This window comes from Gadus chalcogrammus, chromosome 7, assembly GCF_026213295.1.
Source record: "Gadus chalcogrammus isolate NIFS_2021 chromosome 7, NIFS_Gcha_1.0, whole genome shotgun sequence".
NCBI lineage: Eukaryota > Metazoa > Chordata > Actinopteri > Gadiformes > Gadidae > Gadus > Gadus chalcogrammus.
This window is the reverse complement of record NC_079418.1, coordinates 3,507,588-3,522,086: the sequence shown is the minus strand read 5'-3', so window position 1 is coordinate 3,522,086 and position 14,499 is coordinate 3,507,588. Positions and strand designations below refer to the sequence as shown.

Genomic DNA, 14,499 nt, shown 5'->3' with positions numbered 1-14,499 from the left:
TAGCAGTCAGAAAGTGAGAGAAAAATAATGTGTCCAATTTACATTCCATGTTCTCCCACTCCTTTGGTTGGAAGTGCACCCGCTCCAATTGATGGTCATCACTGCACTTCACAAAAAAGTCACACCACTTCAACCCAGTGATGCCCATCTGCCCCATCACTTGATAATAATATTTGTGTGTGGTCTTCAGGCTAAGACTACCATCAGCCTTGCAACGCAAGTACTTACAATCTCTCACGCTGCCTTTGTTGGGGCACTTGATCTCCAGGAGGCCGTGCGTTGGCGAGGCACTGGGGTCAATCACTTTTCGGTCCGGTGAGGCACCTAGGTGTGGGGCGTGGTGGTTGATGATGAATCCACAGGCGAAGATCTCATAGCCAGTGAGTTCTTGATATTCGGCCGCAGCAACAGGCTCCAGCTCCAAACCTCTCTTAATCACCTTAGTCTGCACTGATTTCTTTTTCAAATTGGCAGCTAATACATTAAAGTTTGCCACCCTTGAACAAATCCTCTTGAAGGAAGTGGAGGTAAGACGGTTGGCTCGGACTTTATGCCAGGTCTTGCTATGGCTCTGTTCCTTTGTCTCAATTTCCAGCTGTATTGCAACAGCCTGAGTGACCACCAGGCCACCATAGTAGCACGCCTCAGTGTCACCCAGGACAGTGTAAAATGAGCTTGGCTGTGATGGTAAGGGAAAGAGGTGATGATCATCAGCAGTGGAAGACTATGTTGCGTGGTATGTAAGCACAGATCCTTTTGGAAGGACTCCAAAGTCGGTAGAGACAAGAGCAGCAGGCTGTTTTCTGTTCTCCTCCAGCAGCCTAAACATCTGACTCTTGCTTCCTATTTGACTTAGGTTTCGGTGTAGGCTCTCTGCAAAGACATTTGATGGAAGCGGGAGTGGCAAAGGACAGTAGAGGTTTGACATCACCCCTTCAGACGAGCATTGCCTCTTTGGCGGGGGTGCGTTGGTCACCGGTGGTTTTAATTTTGAAACACTCACAGAGCTCACCGTTCTTGGACTGACTCCCAGGGCCCTCAATGGAACATGCCAGGCTTGAGGCAGTGACGTCTTGCTAGTTGTTGGGGGAACAGATGTGTAGCCCATCTTGGCGAAGTGAGCGAGAGTGTAGAGGGTCCGTGTACTTTGCGGCCAATGGATTTTCGTTTTGAAATGAGAAAACCAAAATCGGGAAACGAGCTGTTTCCCGATTACCATATAGAGATAGGAAAACAAAAATCCGAAAATGACCCATTTTCCGAATTTTGTTTTGATAATAGAAAACGGAAAACGGTAAAACGACCAGTTATCTGATTTTCTTTGATGTGCTTAAACATGGACATCGGGAATTAAAATACTGCGTGGAAATCTTCTTTCTCAATTTTGCGAATATTTTTGTGTTGTGACCCGGAAGCTATCAGTAGTTGGCGCGCGGTGTATTTAATTTGGAGCCAAGCTATCAGTAGTTGGCGGTGTATTTAATTTGGAGCCAGACATCCTTGAGACGCACCTCAAAATGGCATTGCACGAATATGCAGGTTTTATTTCAGAACACCGAAATAATGGAATGTCCTGTGGGGATATCGCCACTGCGTTATGCACCCAGTTTGGAACTACACGGGGGTTTTCCGAGAGGAATGTGCGGAGGTGGTGTGCTGAGCAGGGGCTTGTCAGGGACTTCTGCCCTGATAGTCAACTTGAAGTTGAAGTCGCTGAAGGTATTCTCGAGGTAGGTTTTTTTTTATCATCCGCCTTTCACGATTACCGCTTTTGTTAAGCATACAAAGGAATGCTACTCTTACATAAAAAGCTGACCACAGTTATATGCAAAGTCGGGCATCTGACTGGTGCTAATGCAATTTTTGGATTTAATTCATAAACACGTTGGTTGTTAATCAACAGGAAATATTTCTGTATTTTTAAAAAATGCACGTCTTAATCTTAAATTTAAACTAAGATGATTTACTATTTATAATTAAATATATATATTTAAGCAATATAGTAGGCTGCGAGTGGGGTAGGTAAGGGATATTCCCACGGGTGGTGTTCGGCCGTAGGTAACAGCAGGTAACAATATCCCTTACCTACCCCACTCGCACGAGTACTATATTGCTTTTATAAAACAATTTTATATTCAACCAATTAACATTTCAACACGAAGTTATTGATTTAAAAAATGTTAATTTCACCATTGTTTCTCCGCAACAAAAAATAGTTCCAGTCAACGTCTTGGTTTGGAATTACAAGAACTAACAGTTATCATCAGCGCGCTTTAGAATGTTTCATCGCAGAGTGATTTATTATTAGCTGTGAAAGTCCGAGTTGGGATGTCCTGGGATATTCCAACTCATGGAACGTCTCTCGTCCAATCAGAAACGGCTTAATAACTCGATAGAACCCAATTGTTTTATAATATGTATATATATTATGTATGCTAAACATCATACCTACACCCCCCCCCCCCACCCCCCCAGACTGGATCGTCTTTTGGTCGAAAAATGATGACTGGATATCTATCCGCAAAAGGGGTTAAAGCTTCTGAAGGCAGAGTGGGCAATGTGTTGAGAAGTATTCATCAACCCTACCACATTGCAAGACAGCAGGTAAGGTCAAATAGCATTGTGTTTTCTACATTTCAATAGAACATACGTGTTGAGATTCTAATCATACGAATGAAAGATTATTGAGTTTTTATTATAATGGAATTCTTATATTTTAGGGTGCCCGGAATCTGAACCCCATACCCTACAATGCAGAATACATGGGTCACAAGCTGCATGTAGATCAGAATGAGAAGCTTGTTATGTTTGGAGTGACTCATGTTATGGCTATCGATGGTTTCAGCAAGAAGGTGGTCGGTCACTCCACCATGCCAATAAAGAACAACATCGTGATTTATGAGGAAGTGTACCGGTAAATTAACTTCACAGACTTTGTAAGGTGGAACCCAAAGTTGTCTCCTTAGGAGGACCCAGACTTGAACAAGTACATTAAAAAAGGTTAAAACCTAGATTTGTAATATGGAAATAATTAATTTGGAAAAAACAAAAAACTTTTTCCCTCTTCCAGTTTCTTAGTTAATTTTCCAGTTTTACTATTATTGATATCATTCCAATTTTGACAAAAAAATGTAATTGTCACTTTAGCTGGCCATGGCTAAGAGACTGATGCTGTTTATGTATATTTTACGTTTGTCGGTGATTTATCTTCAGGCCTGCTGTTCTTTCCTATGGAATATGGGACCAGGTCAGAGTTGACTGTGGGAAAGAATTCTATCTGGCTTTATTCATCCAGGAAAAACTGGCAGAACATCGACACAATACTCAAAGGCAGCCCTACCTTCAGACACCTTCTACAAGGGTAAAATAAATGTGTTGTTAAAAATTAATCCTGGTTTCTTGCCATTGAGGCGTATTTCTAATGAGGGCAGGCAGACTGACACTATCCTTATAACCTGCACAGAACCATGTGATAGAGAGAATGTGGTCGGAGGTGAATGCTCGAGTCAACTACCCTTTGAAGACAGCTCTGGTACAGCTGGTGGACCAGGAGGAACTGGACATGGAGGACAACACATCCAGGTATTGTGTGTCAAACCTGACATGCCAGCTGGCTAGGATTGGCATCACAAATGTCGTACAGGCATGGAATGCACACAGGATCCCAGGTATGATTAATTTCATTTTACTGGCGGTATTACAGGCATAACTTGCTAATAAAGCAGTGTAAATTAATTTTGATGTTCTATTGTAGAGTTCAATCTGAAATGGATTCACAAATGTGTAGCTCAAATTGCAACACTGCAAATCCAGTACTTTCTGTAGAGGGGCAGATTCAATTAGTAAAACATGTTATTAGTTAGAATCAAGTTTTTTGGACGTTGACCATGTTCTTGCTTTTTTAGATGACTTCTACAGGTTTGGAGTTGAATGTAAATGAATACATGCTCAAAGCACAGACATTCATCTTTAATTTGAGGGCATTTACATTGGGTGAATTTTGTAGGAATGACCCCCATCTGAATGAAGCTGTCATTATTGTCAACTCCAATATGCTGTGAAAGACAACTAAAATAACAAGTCAAAACATCATTGGCAAAATGATTACCTCCCCACAAGTGTAACCCCTTTAATCTCACTACTCACTTTACTGTCTTGCAGGAAGGGGAATACCAAACGAACTGGCTAAAGAAGGGTGTCCTGCAAAACTTTCTGAGGACCTTCTGCCAGTCGGTGCAGTTGCAGCTGACCTGTATCAGCAGGAAATGGGATCAGCCTTGAAAAGAGAATCCATTTTTGGAAGTGATCCTTTCCCCTCTGAAGAAGCCCAACAATGGACTGAAACTGAGTTTGGTTCTCTCTTTGATTTGCTATCCCTCTTCCAAAATGTGGTTAACCATAACTATGGCCCTTTTAAAAATGCAGTGAGGTCTCTGATTGATATCACCTCAAGACATGTGCGACCTGTTACACAGTGACCTGCAATGGTCAATGAAGAAGCAGTATACCAAAAATAACATTTTATTACAACAATGATAAAGTGGAAGTTGTCTTTTTTCTTTTCTTTTTTTTTTAAAACGGTCACACACAATATAAACATTACAACAAACAACATCTTTCTGGTCATGTACCCATAATAACATCCAACAAACAAACTGAGGTAGTTCCAGTAATGTAAACATAACAAACAATAACAAACAATTATCTATCAAATCAAATCAATTTCTCTCTCCTTGAAAAGTGACAAGGCAGCAGAGAGACCCTTCACTTCATGTATTTTATTTTCAAAGTCTCCTGCCCTGCATTTCAAGCAGTGGTCTGATGTGACTAACCACAGCTCCACACAGGTACGACATCCAATTATCGATTCACAGCATGTGGCGAACATGGGATCTGCCATTACAGCTGCAAGGTTAAAAAAATATATATTATAAATTGATGCAGAAAATAACATTTAATTGTTAGTTGCAATATAGAAGGAAATTAACTAAGCAATCAGAAGTGTGTTTTATCGCAGAGTGAATGTTGAAGATGGCGATGAACACCCGTGACAGCTGGTCAGCGCAGTGCTTGAGGGTGGCAGGCGGCTATGTTTTGTACTGTAGAATGACCTACTGTTACATATCTTACACGTACCTTTACACACAAGACATGCAAAGGCTTCCTTTAAGGGCTGCAAACCGACATTTGCCATTATCTCCTCCTTTTGAGACTTGGCCAGCTGAGACAGCTGGTTGATTGAATTAGTGACCTCTTGGAGACTCCCGGCGGCTTGCTTCAGCTGGTCAACACGTCCAAGGACCTCCTGCAGGCTTGAATCTCCATCCCTTCGACTTAAATGTATGAACAGAAAAGAAAGGATTAAAGATTTTTTTCAAATGGTGCATATGAACAAATGTTTGAATATCTTTCTGAATATTTTATAAATCTTAATTTACTCTGTAAAAGCGTCAACCTATGAGACATTGTTGTCATATAATTGAATCATAATGACTTCATTCATGATCATCACTCAAAAAAGCAGACCAAATTAAGTTCAAATAATAATTATTCTTCCACTCTACTTTCTTTTTCCTTTCTTAACTTTTGCATTACACTGGTATTTCCTTCAGGAAGTTTTAGTTCATATATGAATTTGCCTACAGATCAAATGTTGTATTACCTTGTTTTAGCTCTTCTCCCATTCTGAAACTCCACAAAGTCACTTTCAGGCACAGCATATATTTTTCTTGAGTTCTGTTTCCAGAACTGGGAACCTAAGAAGTCAGAAAACATTAACTTCACTTGTTTTTAAAAGGGGTCATTGACTTTTTGGGGGTATTTCACACGGTTCCTTACGGTCTCCGAATAGGGTATGTAACATTGGTTGGGCTGTAAACAAACACGTGTTATTTATTTGAATGAAACAGTCAGGGACATGAAATAACGTTAGCCACATTGCCAATAAACTAAACCATCACATCTACCGATAATAGAAACAGGGAGGATACGTTAGCAACAACATAATACTACAGCTTGCGGTTGTAATGAACAAAGGGTCAGAACAGCACCTTTTCAGCTACATCTTCTTAGCAAATCCTGCTTTACATACCTACCGGTTTCTAATTGTGAGATTTGCATATGAAAGAAGTGTCAATGGACTTTAAGGGTTCATTGTATGTACATTTTACCCACTGAACTGTCGTTAATCAACTGTGACAAGGTAAATTTGTTTTTTGCAATCAATGACTCCTTTAAAATCAACATTAAGGTTTATTAGAAACCACAAATTAGAAGCAAGTTTCTGATCATACAACTTACTTCTTGTGCCCTCAGAGTCCATTATTTCGTTTCCTTGGGTGTCCGTCAAGGTAATAGGCTCATCAGAGCCCACGGCATCTTGAACTTTGGCCGAAATTCGTTCAACGCAGGCCTCAGCTTCCAAAAAGCGCACAACTACTGTCCTGGAAGGACTGAGTTTCTCATTAACAATTTCTGCCAGATGGATTGACCTGGGGATAAATCAGACCGTCTTAAAATCACACCTATGGGCCTAAAATGATATTTATATATTATAGGACGAGATTTTAGCAGCAGAGATCAGTTACATATTTAACAAGTTACATATTTAACAAGTAACCTTTGGAATGATCTTCCCTGGAACAAGCTAGCTCCACTAGCTCGTGGAGTTCCAGCTCGTGGTGGTGGTGGTGGTGTTTCAGTGGAAAAACCAGACGCAGAAAAAGATGTGGCAGAAGCAGAAGCCGGTGAGGGTCGGCGCATGAACCCAAAAGCAGGGGCACCAGCAGCGGGTGGAAGGTGCTCTGCATCGCCGTGGACCTCATAATGACTGCGATTAGTCAGATTAATTATTGAAAAATGGCCTGCTGGCTCTGGAAATATTGCCGTGTTGGAGTCGTCCGTGATATAAAGACTGCTGCAACTGACCTGTTTAATAGAATTAAATGAAAAATACCATAAAGGATTAAAAAACATTGTAATTAAATAGTACAAATACTACTAATCCCGTGTTTCCATAACAAATATACATCACAGGTCAACATACTTAAAACAATTCATATATACATTAGGGCTGTGAAATGAAAAAAAAAAAAAGTGTGGATTAATCTGTGGATTAATCATGATTTATCACATATTACCGATTTTCTCTGTATATTAATCATGACAAAAGACGGATATATACATTTAACATGTTTTCTTTTTTCATTAATGAAAAACTAAAACAATGGTGCTGCAACTCAGCAGTTCTTTAATAATAATTCATTTTATTTGTAACGCACTCTTCAGAAGTTTGTTCAGAAGAATCTCAGAGCGCCAAGTCTTTAGCAGTTCTCTTTGCTTTTCCATATGGAACATTAATATATCATCATCCCAAAAAGAATTCGGGCTTTTTAGCTATTGTTTGGTTGAATACAAATGTTTCTTATCTTTTCAAATCAAACAGAAATGATTTGGGCTTCTTAGCCAGTGGATGGTTGAAAATGTCTCTTTATTGTCAAACAACCATTGACCACACCATGACACAATATAGTCTTCCTTTCGCCAGCTGGTGTGGCAAACTACCTTGTTCACATTCCCTGATAGTAAAGCTGACGGCTTCTTTAGCACCATGTGTCCTGTGACTGACAAGTGACAACAACGTCTTTCACACGGCATTGTGGATGAAGGAGTGGCTAGATATTTGCGAGCCCTGGCAGTTAGATATTTAGCGAACTATGCTAACTAATCAATCTAGTTGAGAGAACATCCCTAAACAGTTATGTCATGTCAACTAGTATTATTACCACTACTAGTACATCACTAGTCTCTCCAACAAATGAGTTATTGTTAAAATCAAAATGTTAATGTTACCGTTTGTAAAATTGCATGTGGGAAGTCAAAAAACTATTTTGCGCTCAAAAAATAGCCGCGGCTATGCTAACATTAACTCATTCTACCTGTCGTAGAATGACATGCCACCAAGCTAAGGCGATGTGAACTGTGTGAGCATTTTTTTTGCAATGGATAAAAGTGTCAATTATAAGTTGAAAAGTAACATCACCTGAAAAATCCTGCAAATTTTGTCTGCAGACATGTCCTCTTGCTTCATAGTCAGCCGTTTGGGTCCGCGAAACAATATGAAGCTCTCCATTTCCATTCCATGCAATGTAACGGTTAAGCTTGTGAGAGGAACTTCCGGGTCACAACACAAAATCTTCGCAAAATTGAGAAAGAAGATTTCCACGCAGTATTTTAATTCCCGATGTCAATGTTTAAGCACATCAAAGAAAATCAGATAACTGGTCGTTTTACCGTTTTCCGTTTTCTATTATCAAAACAAAATTCGGAAAATGGGTCATTTTCGGATTTTTGTTTTCCTATCTCTATATGGTAATCAGGAAACAGCTCGTTTCCCGATTTTGGTTTTCTCATTTCAAAACGAAAATCCATTGGCCGCAAAGTACACGGACCGTAGAGCAGCCCGATCAGATGGTTGCACTGTCCCAAGCCAGCTTTGCAGTTGCACTGCGTCTCCCTTATGAATGGCCGCTCAAGTGACAGCTCCACCTGAAAAGATAATCAAACTTTAGACACTTGACACTTCAGAGTTGCTATTAACAAATAAATAACATATTATATATATACATATATACATACACACACACACACACACACACACACACACACACACACACACACACACACACACACACACACACACACACACACACACACACACACACACACACTCTGAGTGTGCAGTGAATTAGGTACATCTGCCATTTCAATGTTCTGCCATGAAAATATTACAGCTACATGCTGGTAGTGGTAGTTTAGTTTAGTTTTTTTATTTGTGCAAATAAACAAGATTAAAAAAAGGCAAGAAGATTTGCATAGACATACATAGATGCACGGGTGGGACAAAAGAAACCCCGAAGGGCTTATTAAGGATGTCCACCTGACATTAAAATACAATAAGGTAAAAGAAAAAAAAAAGTAAAATTATAGAGATAAAACAACTACAAAGTCATTTTACAAAAATGAGAATACATTTGAGTAAAAGTAAAAAAGCAAAGTAAAGATATAACTAACAAGCAAAAAGACAATACAACATACATTCAGTTTATCATAGGCTTTTAAAATTAGGTACATTTTAAGATATTTTATGAAAGTAGCTAAAGATGAGTGTTTACGTAGAGTAGCTGGAAAACTGTTCCAAACGACTGGACCTCTGTCCCTAATAGAAAACTGTCCCAGATTTGTTCTGAAAAATTGCCGGTGAAGGAGATCTACAGATCTGGTCTGATGACTATGGATCTGTGACCTGGTTATAAAAAAACTGTTAAAAGAAGAAGGAAGTAAATTATTGAAAAACTGGAAAACAAAAGTGCCGATCTGAAGAGTATTCACATCATATATGCTTAGCAACTCCAGATTCCGAAATAATGGAGCACTATGAGCGTCCCAACTGGAGTTGGTTACAGATCTAACAATTTTTTTCTGTAACAGAAAAATCGAATTTACACTGGTTTTGTATGTACTAGCCCATACTATATTACCATAGGATATAAAGGAATAAATAAGGCAGTAATATAAATCCATACAAATTTTCCTTGACAGCACGTGTCTTACTCGTCTAATAACCCCAATGTTTCTAGCCAATTTATTGGACACCTGTGATGTGTTTTTTCCAATTGAGCTTATGGTCAATAAAAACCCCAAGGAACTTAACATTGGAAACATTAGCAAGTGCATTGTTCGCCATAAAAATTGGCTGGATAGGATCGGATAGAATAATATTTTTAGGCTTAAATATCATATAAGCACACTTCTCTACATTAAGGGATAATTTGTTGAATTTGAACCAGTTATCCAACCGATCAAGTACGCTATTCATTCGAGCTATCAACTTGTGTTCGTCTTTATCGGTAATGAAAATATTTGGGTCATCGGCATACAAAATAAAAAGAGCTTCATCAGATATTAAATGCAAATCATTGATATAAATAAGGAATAAAAGAGGTCCAAGTATGGAACCTTGAGGAACTCCGCACTGTAGATGACTGTAAGTTGAGTTAGCGCCATTCCATACTACATACTGTTTCCTGTTGAACAGATAACTTTTAAACCAATTAAGCTCAGTCCCAGAAACCCCATGAGCCTGTAGCTTAATTAATAATATATTCGGATCAATGGTATCAAAAGCCTTGGATAAATCAATGAACACTCCAATTGTGAGTTCCTTGTTGTCCAAAGCTGTAGATATTCTGTTAACTAATTGGACCAGGGCCATAGAGGTAGAATGTTTGACACGGAAACCAAACTGATAATCATACAATAAGTTATTATCTTTAAGATGTGCAATTAATCTATTATATACAATTTTTTCGAGAATTTTGGAGAAGCAAGGTAATAAAGAAATTGGTCTATAATTTGAAAATAGTGATGGATCCCCATTTTTAAATATGGGAATAACCTTAGCCCATTTCAGTTGGTCTGGTACTACACCTGATTGAAGAGAACAGTTAAAAATATGACACAGTGGTTTTACAATGGTGGAGAGACACTGCTTCACTAATTTCATTTTGAGATCATCAAAACCAGCACTTGTTGACTTTAGACTTGATACAATATCCCATATTTCTTTTTCATCCACAGTAGAAAAATGAAACATTGATTAACTGGAAGGAGGTCCTGTACTGTTAGAATAGAGTGGTGTTAGAGGGATTTTTGCAGCCAAAGCAGGACCAATATTGACAAAATAAGTATTGAATTCTTCAGCAATTTCAATGGGATCCTCAATACTAGAATCGTTATTATAAAATATGCTCTGAGAATTAATTTTTGATGAGGGTTTGTTGATAACTTCATTAATAATGGCCCATGTCTTCTTCATATCATTTTTTGATGTATTCAATTTCTGTTGGTAATGATTTCTCTTAGATTTTCTCAACATATGGTTGAGTTTATTTCTGTACTTTGAATACATATTAAAGTTCAGGGGAGAGGGATTTGTCAAATAGTCTTTGTATAGTTTGTGTTTTTTTGATATGCTTTTTTTGAGCTCTTTGGTCAGCCAAGATTTGTGGATTTTGTGCTTAATGGATTGTTTTTCCAATGGAAAATTGTAGGTTGTTTACAGCTGTGATACGTGCTAACACAACTAGAAAGATACATAATATCTTGGACACTCATTGTACAAAAAAGTCAGGTTTGTGGAAAAGCTCATATTAAGATTGAACAGTATGGATTTTAGAGGTATGTGTTATTTTAAGTATGACATTCCATCTTATGTCAATTTAAAACAGACAAGTGATTTGTAAGCTAATTACATTTTGAAGAACCTTCCTCAACCCTGGATACACTGCTCCAAGAACTGAGCAACTCTTATCTTAACATGAATGTTAATGCTTACCTTACCCTCACTTACCTGATAGTTATACTGTCATTATGCTATCATTGTCAACAACAGTAGCAACATGCACCTAGCCCTGTCTTGCTTTGCTAATTTCAAGTATCATATCAGAGTATATATCAATGAGGCTTATGTGATATTACCTCAGCTACAGATAACATGTTAATGAGATAAAATCAACATGTAATTTTCGGTCAGACAGGGAAAGGTACATTGTTGATATGAACTCATAATGAACTTTTAGCAAGCTGGTTTAACTGTGGCACTGCTCTGTGAACTGAGCAGTTTGTCCACTTAGCACCTGATACCTGTATGATGTAAGGTGCCTCATTTTTCCGCACAGAAGGAAAAGACCTAGCCCTCACAAATATCTGTGGTGGTCTCCTATTCACTTGTGGATTAAATACATGTTCAGTGTTAAATAAAATCAAACATAGTACAGACAGTCAACAACTCCATATCACAGCTAACTACTTCTAGCATAACAAGCTATGAGAAAAGGCGGTAGCGTCCTTTCATACCTTCAATGTCGTGGATAAAACCTTCTATCCAGTTACTGTATCCCTTGAGTAACACAGCCGGAGGGATGTTGCAGTCAGTACTGGCCCATTGCTCCACATTTTGTACGTTTAATTCAGGCAGACATGAAAGATTGGTGGTCCACACTGGAGGTTCCATCACTTGTGCTGCTGAATCTTCCATGGATCTTATGCGTCGGAGTCCGACTTCTGGGTTTGTGTACCCCTCACGGGCTGAAATGGCCGCCAGGTGAATAAGGCGAATTATCTGGGTCTGGGCTTCACTTGGATCGGCGATACAGATTGCCTTCAGACAGCTGTCTGAAGCCGTCTTCTCTCCGTCGTCACCTGCGCCCGAAACATGGCAATTTAAGTAAAATGCCCCTTTTGCTATATTTGCGCTATATTTGATTAAACATGAGTCGTTATATGGCGATAAAACAAAGTTTTGTTGCGTTTTATTTTCCTTCTTTTTGAAGTGGGGATTGGGGGTGCGCCAACCCGGTTGGGACGTAGAAGGGGGTGCGCAGGAAAAAAAGTTTGGGAACCGCTGGTTTAAAGGGTTCTTGCTGCCGACACGACGATGATTCAACGCCTGAAGGAGGTGCTAGTAACCTCTCTATTTGAGCTGAGCCTTTGACAAGGAGGGACGAGCGTTGGGTTCAAGAATCACAGGTCCTGATGACGACAGAGGAGACAAGAGCTGCGACTACAACAATGTCCAAAACCACCCACATGCACCAGCGCACCAATACATGAAGATCACCTGAGCCATTCAAATCCATGCGAGCCTACAGATAATCTTTAATGTTACTTGATTTTGTATTTTTTACTTTCAATGCATGGTGTAAAAATGTATGTCACCTAGTTTTGTACCTTTCACTTTTATGCATGCCGAAAATTGTATAACTTTGTCACATATAACCAGAAGTATTATTACTCGCGTTGGATAACGCGAGTAACGTGCCTAACTTGACGCTTGATCATTGTGTGTCACAAAAATGGTTCAACGCGCCCAACGCGCCTGTGGCTGCGCTGGATTTAGGAGTCCGAGGTAGGAAACCCAAACGCCGCCGTGTTTGGGTGCATGATAGAGTTTAGATCGGGTTAGATTAAATAATCTCGGATATAAATAACAATAATCGGGTTAAATAACTTCACATGGTGTATCTGGTGTGTTTCCAGCATTCGTAGTGTTGATCAGCAGAGATATAGTCCGCCAAGACGTTGAGGTAGCTTAGCAACCAGAGACGCTGTCCATGCAAGTGAATCGAGCGTTCCCTCTTCGTCATAACTATCAAACCAAACATCCTTCACATTCACGGAGCAAACATTATGAAAGTAAAATGCACATTTCTCGCTAAAAATGTTTCCATAGACGCATTTATGGCGTAACTATGTTGCTATTTCCACCCAGAATAAAGAAAGATGTCGGCCGTATGCTTCTGTGCAAGCGTCACTACTCTCTGCCAGTGACGTCGGTAAGACCTCTTGCAAGTGGTCTTAGTGTGTGTGCGCTCACTCGTGTGTCTGTGTGTGTGTCGCCGCCTAATTAGACAAGAAGTAGGAATCTTGGCTGATATGATTTATTGCAAGAACACCTTCCAGAAGCAGGCAGTGCTAATGACTGAGCTTCTCCGCGTGGCTGCAGGCTCCTATCCCTGTCTCTGCGGCCCAGGTTAGATTCCCGGCTGCTGGGCTACCAGCGGCCCGTAGCACCGACCCTGTGGAGGATTTAGCGTAGCTTGTTGTTTGCCTCGTACATTTTATGGATTATAATGGCCTTAAGTAAATTTTATGGATTATAACGCAATTTTGGTTAAATGATCAATAGTTTGGTAGAGCGGGAGAGAGGGGGAAAGAGAGAGGGGAGAGAGAGAGAGGAAGGGAAGAGAGAGAGAGAGAGATTGAGAGAGAGAGAGAGAGAGAGAGAGAGAGAGAGAGAAAGAAAGAGAGACAGAGAGAGAGAGAGAGACACAGAGACACAGAGAGAGAGAGAGAGAGAGAGAGCGAGCGAGACACAGAGAGAGAGAGAGAGAGCGAGACACAGAGAGAGAGAGAGGGACAGAGAGAGACAGAGAGAGAGATTTTTTTGATTTTGAAAAAAAACTTTTATTCAGTTTCTTTCTTCAACAATTAACATTTTAAACAAAACAAAATGGACTTTAGATTAGACAGCAATAAATAATAAATAACTAAATAAACACTCAAACACAGAGTTAAAAAGGAGCTTCCCCTCCTGCACAGTGCATACTGCAGAAGTGAAGCACCATAGGTCCCTGAACTCCTCCATTGTGCCCATTAAAGAGTGGTATCTGAAATCCACCCTGACTCTGGCCTTCACCAGGACCCCAAACATTTCTGCCAGCCCAAGGCCTGCCTCCCCTTCTACCTGGTTCTTCCTGCTTATGTAAACAGCCATTTTGGCTTGCCCGACCACAAAGTTCAACAAACACCATTTTTTTTAATGTTCCTTATCGTAACCAGCACCAAGGATGAAAGCAGCCTCTGACCAAACCGCTCCACAATTTAAAAACACAGCTTTTAAAATATGAAAGAGGACTCCCAGTCTGTGACAGTCTAGAT

The 14,499-nt window shown here is 39.7% G+C and overlaps 1 protein-coding gene and 1 long non-coding RNA gene across 4 annotated transcripts; one reads left to right on the top strand and one right to left on the bottom strand.

The window, feature by feature from the left end:
• The first annotated feature begins 1,132 nt into the window (after positions 1-1,132).
• On the top strand, positions 1,133-8,424 carry LOC130385118 (uncharacterized). The gene is made up of 6 exons (XM_056593438.1): positions 1,133-1,730; positions 2,476-2,604; positions 2,721-2,914; positions 3,214-3,361; positions 3,464-3,668; positions 4,162-8,424. The coding sequence occupies exons 1-6, from the start codon at positions 1,518-1,520 to the stop codon at positions 4,476-4,478; spliced, it is 1,206 nt and encodes a 401-aa protein (XP_056449413.1). The 5' UTR covers positions 1,133-1,517; the 3' UTR covers positions 4,479-8,424.
• On the bottom strand, positions 2,478-8,338 carry LOC130385132 (uncharacterized). Of its 3 annotated transcripts, none has more exons than XR_008895969.1 (3): positions 8,042-8,338; positions 5,137-6,927; positions 2,478-4,905 (listed from the first exon to the last, which is right to left on the bottom strand). It is a non-coding gene; the product is annotated as an uncharacterized LOC130385132 (long non-coding RNA). The 3 variants fall into 3 exon arrangements; XR_008895968.1 differs by lacking the exon at positions 8,042-8,338 and having other exon boundaries at positions 5,137-5,333; positions 5,663-7,968; XR_008895970.1 differs by lacking the exon at positions 8,042-8,338 and having other exon boundaries at positions 5,137-5,871; positions 6,301-7,968.
• Positions 8,425-14,499: the final 6,075 nt, after the last annotated feature.